General features: G+C 40.8%; 2 protein-coding genes across 9 annotated transcripts in view; one reads left to right on the top strand and one right to left on the bottom strand.

The window, feature by feature from the left end:
• ttc13 (tetratricopeptide repeat domain 13) overlaps positions 1–4,517 on the bottom strand; it is a 63,837-nt gene extending 59,320 nt beyond the window's left edge. For 3 of the 6 annotated variants that reach the window (XM_078557410.1, XM_078557411.1, XM_078557414.1), the window contains exon 1: positions 4,310–4,517. In XM_078557410.1, the coding sequence (XP_078413536.1) occupies positions 4,310–4,496 (187 nt within the window). In that variant the 5' untranslated portion in view covers positions 4,497–4,517. The remainder of the gene's footprint in view (positions 1–4,309) is intronic. The other 3 variants (XM_078557408.1, XM_078557409.1, XM_078557412.1) reach the window with 1 other exon arrangement.
• Positions 4,518–4,616: 99 nt separating this feature from the next.
• Positions 4,617–13,997, top strand: arv1 (ARV1 fatty acid homeostasis modulator). 3 transcript variants are annotated; one of them, XM_078557422.1, is made up of 5 exons: positions 4,617–4,878; positions 8,364–8,480; positions 8,833–8,986; positions 10,847–11,071; positions 13,406–13,997. In XM_078557422.1, the coding sequence occupies exons 1-5, from the start codon at positions 4,783–4,785 to the stop codon at positions 13,510–13,512; spliced, it is 699 nt and encodes a 232-aa protein (XP_078413548.1). In that variant the 5' UTR covers positions 4,617–4,782; the 3' UTR covers positions 13,513–13,997. The 3 variants fall into 3 exon arrangements, with proteins under 3 accessions (XP_078413548.1, XP_078413547.1, XP_078413546.1); XM_078557421.1 differs by having other exon boundaries at positions 4,618–4,878; positions 8,361–8,480; positions 13,409–13,997; XM_078557420.1 differs by having other exon boundaries at positions 4,619–4,878; positions 8,361–8,480.
• The last annotated feature ends 736 nt before the right edge of the window (positions 13,998–14,733 follow it).

Genomic DNA, 14,733 nt, shown 5'->3' with positions numbered 1-14,733 from the left:
GGAAGGGGATGAGGCATTGGGAGTGATGGAGGAGTGGACCAGGGTATCCGGGAGGGAACGGTCCCTATGGAATGCTGATTTGGAGGAGGGGGGGGGGGGAATGTGTTTGGCTGTGACATCATGCCGGAGTTGGCGAAAATGGCAGAGTTTGATCCTTTGAATGCAGAGGCTGGTGGGGTGAAACTGAAGACAAGGGGGGCCCCTATCATGGTTCTGGGAGGGAGGGCAGAGGCACGATGGTTGAAGGCCCTGTCAACCACAGTGGGTGGGAAACCTCAGTTAAGGAAAAAGGAAGACATGTCAGAAGCGCCATTTTGGAAAGTGCTTTGGTCGTGAGTCTTTGGGACTCTCTTTCTGGAAGGGTGGTGGAAGCAGAGTCTTTGAATGTTTTTAAGGCAGAGGCGGATAGATCTTGGTAAGCAAGAGGGTGATAGGTTATCAGGGTAGGTAGGATGCAGATTTCAGTTTACTATCAGATCAGCCATGATCTTATTAAATGGCAAAGCAGGCTCAAGGGGTTGAATGACCAATCCCGCTCCTTGTTCGTATGTTCATATATCTATATGCTAGTAGACTGTTGAGAAAATTCTTAACATCTGTCTTAGTTGTATCTGCAATTTAATGTGTAATTTATAGTTTATAATCGACCACAATTTGCTTGCGAATTCATGTCTGACATATGTTGATGCTGGGTTTGAGTATAGGTTGTTTTCTAAGACATTATTTAGTGTTTGCTTTGTTTGACTCTTGTATTGTTAAAAAGTCTTCTGTTTTAAATTGTGGAATCTTGTGGCTTAATTCTTTTAGTAAATAACTGGGATTTTGGATTTTTTTTAAAAAGAAAGTTATTGGTCTCTACCGAGACCGTAACGGTGCATACTCTTATCCAAGTCTGGAGATCTTAGATACAGTTAACGAGAGCCAAAGCTCAGATCCTCAAACGCGTGCAGTTGTGGTGCTGAAGATTAGACAACTAAAACCAGGCAGCTTACTATCATGGAGCATTTGGTTAAGCTTCCTGCTACTTATCCAGCCAAGATCATAACTGGATTACTGGATGACAGGGTTACCTGGGCATAGGCAAGGAGCCACCTAGTCCTCCAGGTTCCACTGATGTGCCAATAATGACAGGTCAATTAACTGCTATCTAGATAACTGCAGTACTGCCCAGCTCAGCTAGTACATGACTGAATCTACAGTTTTAACTTAGTTTAGCTCAGGATTAGCTTTGTTACAATCTTCCATCAGTGGGCAAGTCAGATGAGAGCCATATCAACTCCAAAGGGGCCATGATGCATCTATTTCCAATCAATATAATTGATAAATGGTGCTGAACTAAATGCTGTGAGAAAGGGATCCAAGACTGATAGCAGGAGGATCAACATTTACTATGTCCAAGCAATTAGGAATGGGCTACAAATGCAAACAGTGCTATATTGCCAAATCATTATGGTATAAATTTGAGGTTGCTGTGGGGAGTGTTGATGAGAGGACAAGTGCTCTTCATTGGTGAGTTAGATGAATAATTCCTTATTATTCTTGTGCATCTCCTTTCAGCTAGATTCAGGAAGTAAAAGCAAAAATGTAGAAAGGAGAAAATAAGCTTTTCAAAAGCTTCCCATGTCTTTCTCCAGTAAGCCTAACTAGTCTGTTACTGGGTTGTGTTTTAGATGAGACATTAAACAGTCTTCCCATCTGCCCTCGTAGGTAGACATAAAAGATCCCATGGCATAATTTGAAGCAAAGCATACTTTGCTTCTTCATCACGTCCTGGCCAATATTTGTCCCTTAATCAACATCACTAAAACAGATTATCTGGTCATTATCACATTGCTGTTTGTGTACCTTGTGATGTAGAAATCAGTCACTGCAGTTCGCTGATGATTGCACAATGTCCAGCACCATTCGCGACTCCTCAGATAATGAAGCAGTCCATGTCCAAATACAGCAAGACCTGGACAATATCCAGCCTTGAGCTAACAAGTGGCAAGTAACGTTCGTGCCACACAAGTGTCAGGCAATGACCATCTCCAGCAAGAGAGAATCCAACCATCGCCCCTTGATGTTCAATGGCATTACCATCACTGAATCCCCCACTATCAACCATTGACCAGAAACTGAACTGGACTAGCCATATAAATACTGTGGTTACAAGATCAGGTCAGAGACTAGGAATTGTGTGATGAATAACTCACCTCCTGACTCCCCAAAGCCTGTCCACAAGGCACAAGTCAGGAGTGTGATGGAATACTCCCCACTTGCCTGGATGAGTGAAGCTCCCACAACACAAAATAAGCTTGACATCATCCAGGACAAAGCAGTCCACTTGATTGGCACCACATTCACAAACATTCACTCCCTCCACTACCGATACGCAGTAACAGCAGTGTACAAGATGCACTGCAGGAATTCACCAAGGCTCCTTCGACAGCACCTTCCAAATCAATGACTACTACCACCTAGAAGGATAAGGGTAGCAGAGAGATGGGAACACCACCACCTAGAAGTTCCCCTCCAAGTCACTCACCATCCTGACTTGGAAATATATCACGTTCCTTCACTGTCGCTGGGTCAAAATCCTGGAACTCCCTTCCTAACAGCACTGTGGGTGTACCTACATACACCACATGGACTGCAGTGGTTCAAGAAGGCAGCTCACCACCACCTTCTCAAGGGCAATTAGGGATGGGCAATAAATGCTGGCCTAGCCAGCCAAGCCCACATCCCATGAATGAAAAGTTCCAGTATTAAAACAATGACTACACTTCAAAAGTTAAAGCGTTTTGGGATTTCTTGCGGTTGTGATAAGCACAATATAAATGCAGGTCTTACTTTGTGTTGATGTGGAATACACCACCCAAAAGATTCACCCCCCAATCAGAGCAGCAAGAGGGCAACTCCTAATTTCCCTCAGCTCTTTGGATTAGAGAAGGGAAAACAGCCTGAATTCCCACCCCTCATGGTTGTCCTGTGATCTTGCACAACTAACCTCTCAACATTCATAGTCAAAGCTCACACACACAAATAGCGAAACAGAGTGAAACTGCACTCCTGAGAAAGTAGCCAAAAAAATATTCCATGGCAATAAGCAAGAGCTTACAATCCCTTTTATTTTGCAATGGTAGACGAACTCATAAAGATATATAAATACAAGTTGTATCACTTTTAGAACAATGCAGTCAATTGAAAGTGAAAGGGATCAAAGGGTATGGGGAGAAAGCGGGAGCAGGCTATTGAGTTGGATGATCAGCCATGATCATAATGAATGGCGGAGCTGGCTCGAAGGGCCTACTCCTGCTCCTAGTTTCTGTTTCTATTTCAACATCATTAGTATCTCATCATTGTACATAAACAAATGACAAATAGTTTGCTAACAATTTTCCATAAACCTGGTGCCTTTTTAAAATAGACACCAACAAACAGGTGACTGAATCGGCAGTAAATACCAATCCTTCACAATGGAGGCAGTAAACAAAATTGGCTAACAGCAGCTGTCCTCTCCACATGACTGACATTCTTTACAGTTATGTTTTCAGTATACTAATAACAGTGTCACTTATCTTCTAATAAGACACTGGAGACAAATTTACCATTTAGGACAAAATATAAATATCTTTCCTAGTATTCAAAGTGTACACATTTCAGCTCAAAGCGTCCAGGATCAACACACCTGTTGTCCATGCTCTGCATTACCGTGACAGCAGATATACTGCTTTACCAAATGAATGTTTCTATTTACTATTGAGAATTCCAATTGAACCTTGAAGTCATAACTGACTTTTCCGATAGTCACATTTGATTTTAAAAAACACCCATCGCTGACCTCACTATAACTCCCTCCGTCAATCCCTGTAGTTTCCCATTTCTCTTACCTTCAAAAACCTTCTTGCCTCTGCTTTTGATCACCGCCCGTATTTTTCCTATATAATTGGTGACCACGTGAAGGACCTTGACATGTTCACTACATTAAAGGCTCAATTTGCTGTTGCGCTTGTAAAAGGGATGAGGAAATGAAGAATGCACTAATAAGATCAGATACTTTTTGAACAGTCATTAAAACTGAACCATTGATTTGTTGTGCACAAGAACAGCCCAAACTGCTTTTATAAATGTCACTTTTTCCCCAGAAACTTCAGAGTATATGGAATGCATGTTTAAGAAAATAAATCCATAAATGCCACCCTGCCTGGACCCAATCGCCACAGTGACTTTAGCAGGTACCTGTCCTGACTGCGGATGCGGAAATCAGAAAGAATTCGCAATGGGCAAAAAAAAGGACGTGGCAAAAAATAAAAGTCCAGGCTCTCACCGCACTCCACGAAGTCTTCCGAGTTCCCAAATTCAGACTGAGTGACGCAGCCTTGCTTCTGCATCTGGCTATTGCTACTAAAGGACAAGAGGGAAGAGAAGTATTCGGCCCATGCCGAACGACACAGAGAAAACAATAAAAATTGAGCAACAACCGCCGCCGCGACTCGCTGACTGGCAGCTGCCATCTTTTTTTTTTGCCCTGCTACTTCTTCGAAACATAGGGGGGAGGGGAAGTGGCGGCACTGCCGCAGTGCCCTCTGGGTCATGTAGTTCTCCCGAGTCGAAAGCGAGTTTACATCATCGGAGGGAGACTACATCTCCCGTCGGGTATTGCGCGGCGCCCTCTCCAACGACCTCTCCACCGCTCCCAGCGCCGCGAGCTGGTAACCAGGCAACTGCGAGGTGCTGGGGTGGGGGACGGACGGTTGGTCTGGGCCTCGCGCTCTTGAAAGTGAACAGCCGTTCGTCGGAATGTCGGCGCCGCCGTACCGGTGCGTTGAATGCAATGAGGAGGCGTCGGAACTGCACAGGGACTACAGCCATGGCATCATCAAGATAACCATATGTGTAAGTTCAGAATCCCCCCCCCCCCCCCAAAGTGCCATCTGTAGAATCACATAGTATGGTTACAGCATAGAAGGAGGCAGTTCGGCTAGCTGTCGCTGTGTTGGCCCACTGAAGGAGCAGTTCACCTAGTGCTATTCCCTCGGCCTTCTCCCTGTAGCCTAAACATTCTTCCTTTTCAGATAACAATCCAATTCCCTTTTGAATGCCTCAATTGACTCTGCCTCCACCACACTCTCAGGCAGTCCATTCCAAATCCTACCCATTTGCTGAATGAACACCTTTTTCTCATGTCTCCATTGCTTCTTTCACCAATTACATTAAATCTGTGCTCTCTGGTTTTCGATCCTTCCATCGTGGGACTAGTTTCTTGCTATCTACTCTTTCTATGCCCCTCATGATTTTGAATACCTTTATCAATTCTCCTCTCAACCTTCTGTTTTCCAAGGAAAACAATCCCAACTTCTCCAATCTAGCCAAGTAACTGAAGTTCTTCCTTATCCTGAGACATTACCCCTGTGTTTTCGATTCCCTGACTAGCGGAAATAATCTCTCAGCATCTACTGTGTTAAGTCCCTTCAGAATCTCATATGTTTCAATGATATCACCTCTCGTTCTTCTAAACTACAGAAAATATAGGCTGAATTTAATCAGCTTCTCATCATAGGCCAACCCCATCATCCCAGGGACCAATCTAGTGAACCTTTGCTGTACCACCTCCAATGCAAGTGTACCTTTCCTTAAGTCTGAAGATCAAAACGACACAGTATTCCAGATGTGGTCTCACCAAAACCCTGTACAATCGTAACAAGACTCCTTTGTTCTTGTACCCCAATCCCCTTGCAGTAAAGGCTAACATGTTACTTGCCTTCCTAATTGCTTCCTGTACCTGTATGCCAACTTTCTGTGTCCCTTATCACTTGGGACTTGACATGCAAGTTCTTCTGATTGTCAACATTTAAGTTTTACACTTTAAAAAAAATACTTTGCTTATGACTAAAGTCAACAACTTTATACTTCCCCACATTATGTACCTCATCTGTTATCTTGTTGCCCACTTACTGAACCCGTCTATATCTCTTTTCAGCCTCTGTGTCTTCCTCACAGCTTACCTTTCTGCCTAGCTTTATATCAACAGCAAACTTAGATCCATTGTTCTCTGTCTCTTAATCTAAGTCATTAATGTAGATTGTAAATAGCTAAGACTCCAGCACTGATCCTTGCAGCACTTCACTAGTCACAGCCCATCAACTTGAAAATGCCCTGTTAATACCCTGTTTCCTGCCTGTTAACCAATTCTCTATCCATGCTAGTATATTACCCCAAACTCCATGAGCCCATATCTTGCCTATCTGGAACTGACTCACTGCCTAAAAGGTTGGTGGAGGCAGAAACCCTCATAACATTGAAAAATTCTTGGGTAAGTGTTTGAAGTGCTGTAAACGCACAAGACTATGGACCATGAACTGGAAAGTGGGCTGAGGCTGACTAATGGTTGGCCTGTGTGGACATGATGGGCTGAATGGCCTCCTTCCATGCTGTAAATTTCTATAATTTCAGATTTTAAAAAAATTCTTTCACAGGAAGTGGGTGTCGCCAGCTAGGCCACCATTATCTAATGGCGTGAATACAAAACATAGACTATCCATTCTCCCCACTTTTATTTTGGAGTCTAAAGTCATGTGTTCATTTCTTTTCTCCATTTGATTTTGGGATCTTGAGCCAAGACTTCGTTTATCGCTCATCTTTGTCCTGAGAAGCTGGTGGTGGGCCTTCTCTTTAAATTGTTGCAGTCCTTGTGATCATGGTGCCCTCACAGAGTGTTTGGTCCAGATTTCCAGGATAGACCCAGCAACGGTGTCAGCTGTGGTTTAGTGCATAAGCACTCCTACCTCTTGAGTTGTGGGTGCAAAGCCAGAGTCTTGAGCACGTAATCTAGGCTAATACTCCAGTGGAGTACTGAGGGAGCACTGCACTATTGGAGGTTCCTTTTCTGGATAAGATGTCTTGATGTAAAGGATCCATGGCACTATTAAAAGGGAGGAGAATTCTCACCAGCGTCCAGATGGAAGTTAACGTCAAATAACATAATTAAAATACAATATGTGGTCATTTATTTTGCTGAACTTAGCTTTGTGAAAATTGGTTGCCATGTTTTCTACATTTAGTTTGGAGTTCTCTTATGCAAATGGTAATTGATGCTAGATCACTTAATTTTAAAATTGGGATTGATACATTTTTGTCAAATTTATTAAGGGATATTGGGCAAAGATGTGTACATGGAGCTAAGTCGCAGATCAGCCATAATCTCTGACTGGCGACAGAAGAGGCGCGAGGGGCTAAATGGCGACTCCTGTTCCTATGATGCTATTACATCAGTAACTGCATTTCCAAAAAGTGCCTTGTTGACAGAAAAGTATTGTGGAGGTCCTGAGGTCATGAAAGGCATTGTATAAAAGCAGCTTGTGTCTTTATCTGGGTCCAAGTCAATGGTGGTATGTGACTCAAATGTGGGGGTGGTTGGGGGCATATTCAGTTCAACAATTGGGACATTGATTATGCAGACTACTTTGCCCAGAATGGTTAAGCTCCGAGTGTTTTTGTACGTGCACCAATTCCAGGTGAGTGGTGAGTATTCCATCAAACTCCTTTCTTGAGTCTTTAGATAGTGGAGAAGCATTGAGGCATCAGCAGGAAATCAGTTTGTCACAGATTCTCCCTTGCTATCGTAGCTACATTATTGATAGGCTGGCCCAATTAAGTAACCCCCCCAGATCTTTATGAAAGAAAGAAAGAAATTGCACTTATGTAGCAACTTTCGCAACCTCAAAATATCCCAATGTGCTTCGCAGCCAGATTGTTCCTTTTCTTTGAGCATTGGTAAGGTAAGGAGACCTGGCAGTCAATTTGTGCACTCTAAGGTCTTACAAACAGCAATAGAACAAATAGTCAGTTAATCTGTTTTGATGATGTTGGTGGAAGGGTAAATCTTGACCCAGCTGCTGGGCAAACACCATGCTCTTTGTGATGGACAAGGCACGTGGAGCTTTGGTTTCAGGTCTTATCTAAAAAATGGCATCTCTGATAATGCAGCACTCTTTTGCGCCAGGAATGAATTTTTTAAAAAGACAGACTCCGAACTCCCAAGTGGGAGAGTGGCACGTAATTTAAATTTTGGCCTGTGCTACATAAAAGTCCACATCCATTTTCTTTTTTGTGCAATTAATTTACTTCACACACTGTTACATTTTTTTAACTTTAGTAATTATCTACTCTTATTTCTTACATTCCTAGCTCTTATTTCATTTAATCAAAGTGCTTTTTTTCATTAATATACAATGACATTATAGCTCTAGGGTCACTGTAGTGCTTATGTCATATAATTTGTCTACAGATCCACAAATGTCATCCAGTAAATGTTAACCTAATAGAGCAAATAATAGATCAGTGGGACTGAAAAAAATAATTAAAATTTTTACTTTCAGAAGTCATGCCAGAAACCGGTTGACAAGTATATTGAATATGACCCAGTGATCATTCTCATTGATGCAATTTTATGTAAAGTTCAAGCTTATAGGCATATAATCCTCAATACCAAGATTAATGTAAGTACTTTTAAATTTTAGTACTACTTCACAGTGAGTTCCTCGGTAATTACAAGAAAATACAATACAAGTATCCTTGTTGTGCATCATATGACTGATTATTTTCTAGTAAATTTAACTATTGATGATAACACCCTTCTTGTCACAGTAATCAATATGCTGTCTTATTTCCCTTCACAATTTTCTACCATTTCTTCCTGAAGGCATTAACTCTGTATTGAGTGTTCTGTTAAAAGGCACCAAGAAACACACTCCTTCAGTTTCCATTATTCATGCATAAATCTTTTTGTTTAGCCTTTTAAAATATGAACATGGTTAATTCAATGATTTCTTTGGTAACCTTTTCCTTCAGATTCATTGGAAGCTATGCATATTCTGCTTGTTGTGTGAAGCATATCTTAGGTGGTCACAGCTGCAGGATTCACAGCAAACTGTTGATCCTACAGATATAATTCGTTATGCCAAAGAGTGGGACTTCTACCAAATGTTTGGATTAGCTAGTTTGGGTAAGATCACTTTGTTTTACTTTATAAGAAAAATCATCTTAAATGCTCATCCTTCATGAGTGAAAGAATATCTAACATTTGGATTGGAAGGGACCTGTTCGTGTCTCAACCCTGTTGAGCAGATATAATGTATATATGTGGACCTTGTTCTTGCTTTAATAAAATAAAGTCCAGTTTGATTGTAACAGATTGAGACATATTCAGCTCCCATTTCTCTTCCTCTGCATTTCATAATTTACATTCTCCCACCCACCCCCAATAGAAGATGTACATTTGATCCTGCATGCTTTTGAATTCTAAGTCTTTCCCATGCTGCTGGAAGAAATTCTGTGCCTCAATTGGTGACAGGAAGTCAATGGAGACCACAATAGCCCTTCTGACAATGGACTTTAAGCAACATTGTTACAAATGTGAAATGCAGATCACGTACCCATCTTATCACAGTTAAGGTGACCTGGACAAAGCAGGTGAACTAGAAAGAAAAAACTACAACAATGTTGCTTTTTGCAGTAAAAACATAAAATTATCCACTAATTTGAATTAAGGTTATGTAAATAACAATTTAAAGTGGGAATGTTCTCTCACAAATTCAGATTACCAGATAATTGAATTTAATTGAAATGAGGAATAGACAACTTTCAAAAAGTGAATTGAATCATCAGTTATACTTTGTACAAGTTATACCTCATCTGTTCCATTATTACCTAACTATTCATAACCAAAGAATCAGCTGCATTGGTTTCTCTTCCTGCTTCCTCACTGTTACCTCTGGAGCCCATGCAAGGATTAGCGTGGTCTTGGTCCCCTCCAAACTCACATCTACATGCTGCACCTTGGCAACATCATCCAAAAACATTGTACACTGATGACACTCAGCTCTACCTCACCACTACCTCTCTTGACTCCTCCACTGCCTGATTTGTCTCTCAGCTTTTCTGATATCCAATACTGGATGTGTAGAAATTTCCTCCCAGCAAAATATTGGGAAGGTTAAATTCATTGTCTTCAGTCACCGCCATAAACTTCATTCTTTAGTTATTGATTCTATCCCACAAACAGATTGTTCAAAATCTTGGAGTCCTTTTTGATACTAAGACAAGCTTCCAACCACAAATCCACTCCATCGTTAATGCTACCTACTTCCACCTCCATAACATTGGCCATCTCTGCCCTTGCCTCAGCTCATCTGTTGAAACCTTCATCCATGCCTCTATTACCTCTAGACTTGAAAATTCAAATGTCCTCCTGGTCAACCTCTTACCTTCCACTCTCCATAAACTCGAGATCATCCCAAAATATGTCTGCCTGTATCTTAATACACCAAGTCCCTTTCACGAGTACCCCTGTGCTCACTGGCCTATATTGGCCCCAGTCCAGCAACAACTTGATTTTCAAATTCTCATCTCTATTCTCAAATCCCTTCATCGGCTTGTTCCTTCCTATCTCTGTAACCTCCTCCAGTTCCACAACCTTCTGCAATCTCTGCATTACTCTGACTCTGGCCGCATGCACATCCCAGATTTTAATCGCTCCAACATTGGCAATTGTGCCTTCAGTTGCCTTGACCCTCAGCTGTAGAATTCCCTCCCTCAAACTCTAGGCCTCTCTACCTCTCTCTCCGTTAAGGCACTTCTTAAAAACTACCTCTTTTTGACCAATCTTTTGGTCCCCTGACCTAATATCTCCTTATGTGGCTCTGTGTTGAATGTTATTTGCTTATGCTCCTGTGAAGCAGCCTGGTACATTTTACAATGTTAGAAGCAGTATATAAATTAAAGTATTTTTGAAAAAAGTACCGCTTATAACAGTTCTGCAAAAAAAGAAGACAAATATGCTGTAATGTTATTTTTTTATTTTTAGAGCTGGCAGCATTCCTGAGTGGGGCGTTTTTTTTCTTGTGGTTAACAAAAGATGATTTCATCCAGAAAAAATCAAATCGCAACACGTTACTAATAGCTTTATTATTGTCTGGTTATGGGAAACTCCTTGTGATTCCAGCTGTGATCTGGGAACATGACTACTCACCACTATACATTAACCTCATCAAATTCTTTGTTCTTGCATCAAATGCACAAGCTGTCAGAGGTAATCTGCTCATGATATCAAATTAATTAATTAACATATTTTGAAGAAATGTTAATGGCATAGTCTTCTGTGTTAACTGTATTTCACTGTTGCTTGTAACAGCACCCACTTGACTTATCCACCTCCCGTATCAACTCTTTAAAAAGATTTTGAATGTGCTGACAATCAGTTTTACAGCTAATTCAAAATTGTAACAGCAATTTGTATTTACTGTAAATTAGGCTAATTGGCTTTGAAGAACAGCCATCTGATAACTTTTATCATTAAAAGCTAAGTGGATGTAGATTTATTTTTTTTAAATGTATGAATATTCATGGTTGAAGCCGCTCCCTTTGTGCAGAGTTCAGATTTGTCTGAGTCTGTTGCCTTAGGTTAGATTGTTCGTACCCTTTTCCAAGCTTCAATTTTAATGGTGAGGAAATGTCTTCTGCATCTGCCCACGCTCAAAAGACAAAGAACTTGGATGAGTTTTTTTAAAAAAGATTTTGTGTCTAGGGTCTTCAAGTATCAACTGACATTGTAGACGAATGCTAAATTTTTCACTCTTGATCTATGGAAGGAATGGACTTGGAAGCAGGAGTGAAATAATATAGTCTGAGTCCTAAATTAGCAAATGGGGCCCTCTGTACGTCATATAACTCCGATTTGTGTATTACAAGTGTCTACCACCTAAAATAGGCAAGCCCATCAGCTGTCCAGTGGCAAGCCCTAGGGAAGAGGCATAGCCACACCAGTGGCTGGAACAAGGTGGTAAGATATATCCCAGCATTCTCAGTGCAGGACCACCCTGGTTCCCCTGAGTGGAAGTCCTTCAAGTTTCCTTGATTCTGAGCCCTCATTCTTTTACTTCTTTTCTGTATTTGCAGTGATATGACTTGCCACACTTTATGGAATCAGAAAAAGTAATTTGCTGAATGTTTTTTTTTCTACTGGTACTTGTGAAAAACTTGGATAGTAGTTCACCATTCATTTCACAGTTGTTGAGATAAAAGCCTGTCCACCATCTCTACAAGGCACAAGTCAGGATTGTGATGGAATGCTCCCCACTTGCCTGAATGAGTGCAGCTTCCACAACACTCAAGGAGCTTGACACTGTCCATGACAAAGCAGCCTGCTTGATTGGCACCACATCTACAAACATTTACTCCCTCCACCAAGGTACAGTAACGTGTACCATCTACAAGATGCACTGCAGGAATTCACCAAGGTTCCTTCGACAGCACCTTCCAAACCCACGACCAATATCATCTAGAAGTTCCCCGACAAGTCACTCACCATCCTAACTTGGAAATATATTGCCGTTCCTTTGCTGTCGCTAGGTCAAAATCCTGGAACTCCCTGCCTGACAGCACTGTGGGTGTACCTACACCACATGGACTGCAGCGGTTCAAGAAGGCAGCTCACCACACCTTCTCAAGGGCAACTAGGGATGGACAATAAATGCTGGCCCAACCAGAGAAGTTCACATCCCATGAATGAATTAAAAAAAAAATACAGCATGTAAAATACACCCTTTTCCTTACCAATTTTTCTTTGCCAATTTTCTCCCATCTCTTAATATATCAATGCCATTGATGCTGCAGTCTGTATCCAGACGTTATATGTACCATATGACTTTGAGATCACTTCTGCCAACGAGCAGAAATCAATTTACAGGGGTCATATACTGGCACAACCTGCAACCTCCACAGCCCCTCTCCACAAAAAATATATACTGTGCAGGTATTCTTAAGATATTAAACATGGCTAAACTCTGATCTGTCACCCTAACCAGATAGTGTTAATGTTTAAATATTCAGCACAGATCAATTGCTGGTCTGTTAGAAATTCTTCTCTTTACCTCCATGAAACTCATGAAATACCAACTTTTACTTTTCATTTTCATTTATTCCTATCTATTAAGCTGAATTTATGCAGTTACTTTGCATTTTTTTTCCTTATTCTTATCCTTGTATGTCAGCCTGGGCTCAGAGGTAGCCTCTGACCGTGGGACATTGTTAGGTTGTGAAAGGTGCAATATATGTGCAAGTTCTTTGCTTTTATGTGTCTCTTGTCAACAGCTTATTTTTATCTTCACCCATTCCCACAATAACAGTGCACCATCTTTTAATTTTCTTTTTCTTTCTGCACTGTTACTGTGTTGAGCCTCCAATCTCTAGGCACCAGACTGCCAATTAGTAATGGCATGGGACCTTCAAAAATAATTCAAAATCCTAACTGGTAATTTTAGTTCAAGGCCCAATGTTAAAATATACTTACTTGTTACATAGTTATGTTCCTGAACCTGTCCTGTGTTTATTTTAATGCCTTCTAATGGTTTGTTTCCTCTTACAGTAGTGCTGAATAGCAGCAGGAGGTTTGCATTATCTGTCATTTTCGTTGGATGGATGGTGGAGCAGTTTACAGCCTGCATCTTTCAACAGCTCAAATTGAGCACATAAACATATGTTGGAAATATCTAAGAGCACAAGTATGGGATACATAAACAACTGGCTCATCAGCCATCTGACATTGAAAACTGTAAAAGTTTTGTCAGATACAACACTGATACACACTTTCCGCACAAATCTCCTGAACGATTTTAACAGCGACAGGTAAAATATGGAAAAAAAGCAAGATTGTGAAATGTCTTTCTGATCATAAAGGCAATCAAACATAAACTTCAAAATCTCCATCTAACAATCACTTGACTGCAATTTATGGTCAAAGTCATATTCAGTGACTTTTGCATATCGTGGACATAATGGGCAGAATTACTGTCTTATATTGCATGAAGATAGAATTCAGATTCTGAGGAGTAACATGGCTTTTTGTACAAAATAACAGGAAATCTGCCCAGATTTCCCACTCATTGACAGCTGTAGTAGCATAGGTTTGGCTATCCATTGTTTATTTCTAACTAATAAATAAGATTGTGAATCTTGAATATTCTCTTGATTTTTGTACATAGGAATTATTACATGATAATGCAATAATTATTCAAATTCACCCCCTCAAAAAAAATCATTATTATTTTGCCAGTTGTATTTACCAAAAAGGAAAACTTTTAAAAAGAGCAAACTTTATGTCAGTAAGGTCTGCACTGCAACCCACAGGTTTGTTGCAAGCTCAATTGGTTAAGTTTCTGAATGATTCCAATAAAGAGGTTTAATCTGCTATGGCACTGAAATAACATTGACCACTGCTGCTGGTGAACCTTTATTGTTTTCTTCAGAAATCTTTACCTTAGTTAACAATAATTGAAATATGTGTGATATCATATCACACTGATTTCTTCTGAAATAACTTAATTTGTGCATTGGATGCAGGCATCGCTGGCAAGGCCCGCATTTATTGACAATCCTTAATTACCCTTGAAAAGGTGGAGATAAGCACCTGCTTCAACTGATGCTGTCCTTGTGGTGTAAGGAGGGAATTCCAGGATTTAATCAAGCAACGGTGAAGGAATGCGATTTTTTTCCAAGTCAGGATGGTGTGTGACTTGGAAGGCAATTTGTAGGTTTTGGTGTTCCCATGTGCCTGCTGTCCTTGTTCCAGATGGTAGCATTTGTGGGTTTGGAAGGTGCTGTTGAAGAAGCTGATGGGTTGCTGCAGTGCATCTTGTGGATGGTACACACTGCAGCCACAGTGCACTGGTGTTGGAGGAAGTGAATATTTAAGAT

This window comes from Cetorhinus maximus, chromosome 14 (assembly GCF_964194155.1).
Source record: "Cetorhinus maximus chromosome 14, sCetMax3.hap1.1, whole genome shotgun sequence".
Classification (NCBI taxonomy): Eukaryota; Metazoa; Chordata; class Chondrichthyes; order Lamniformes; family Cetorhinidae; genus Cetorhinus; species Cetorhinus maximus.
Note: the sequence above shows the minus strand (reverse complement) of the source record. Positions and strands in the feature narration are given on the sequence as shown.

Coding starts and splice junctions, on each gene's coding strand:
- arv1 (XM_078557420.1), top strand. CDS start 4,783: ATGTCGGCGCCGCCGTACCGGTGCGTTGAATGCAATGAGGAGGCGTCG. Junction 8,481..8,832: donor TCCTCAATACCAAGATTAAT/GTAAGTACTTTT, acceptor CTTTTCCTTCAG/ATTCATTGGAAGCTATGCAT. Junction 11,072..13,405: donor AAATGCACAAGCTGTCAGAG/GTAATCTGCTCA, acceptor TTCCTCTTACAG/TAGTGCTGAATAGCAGCAGG.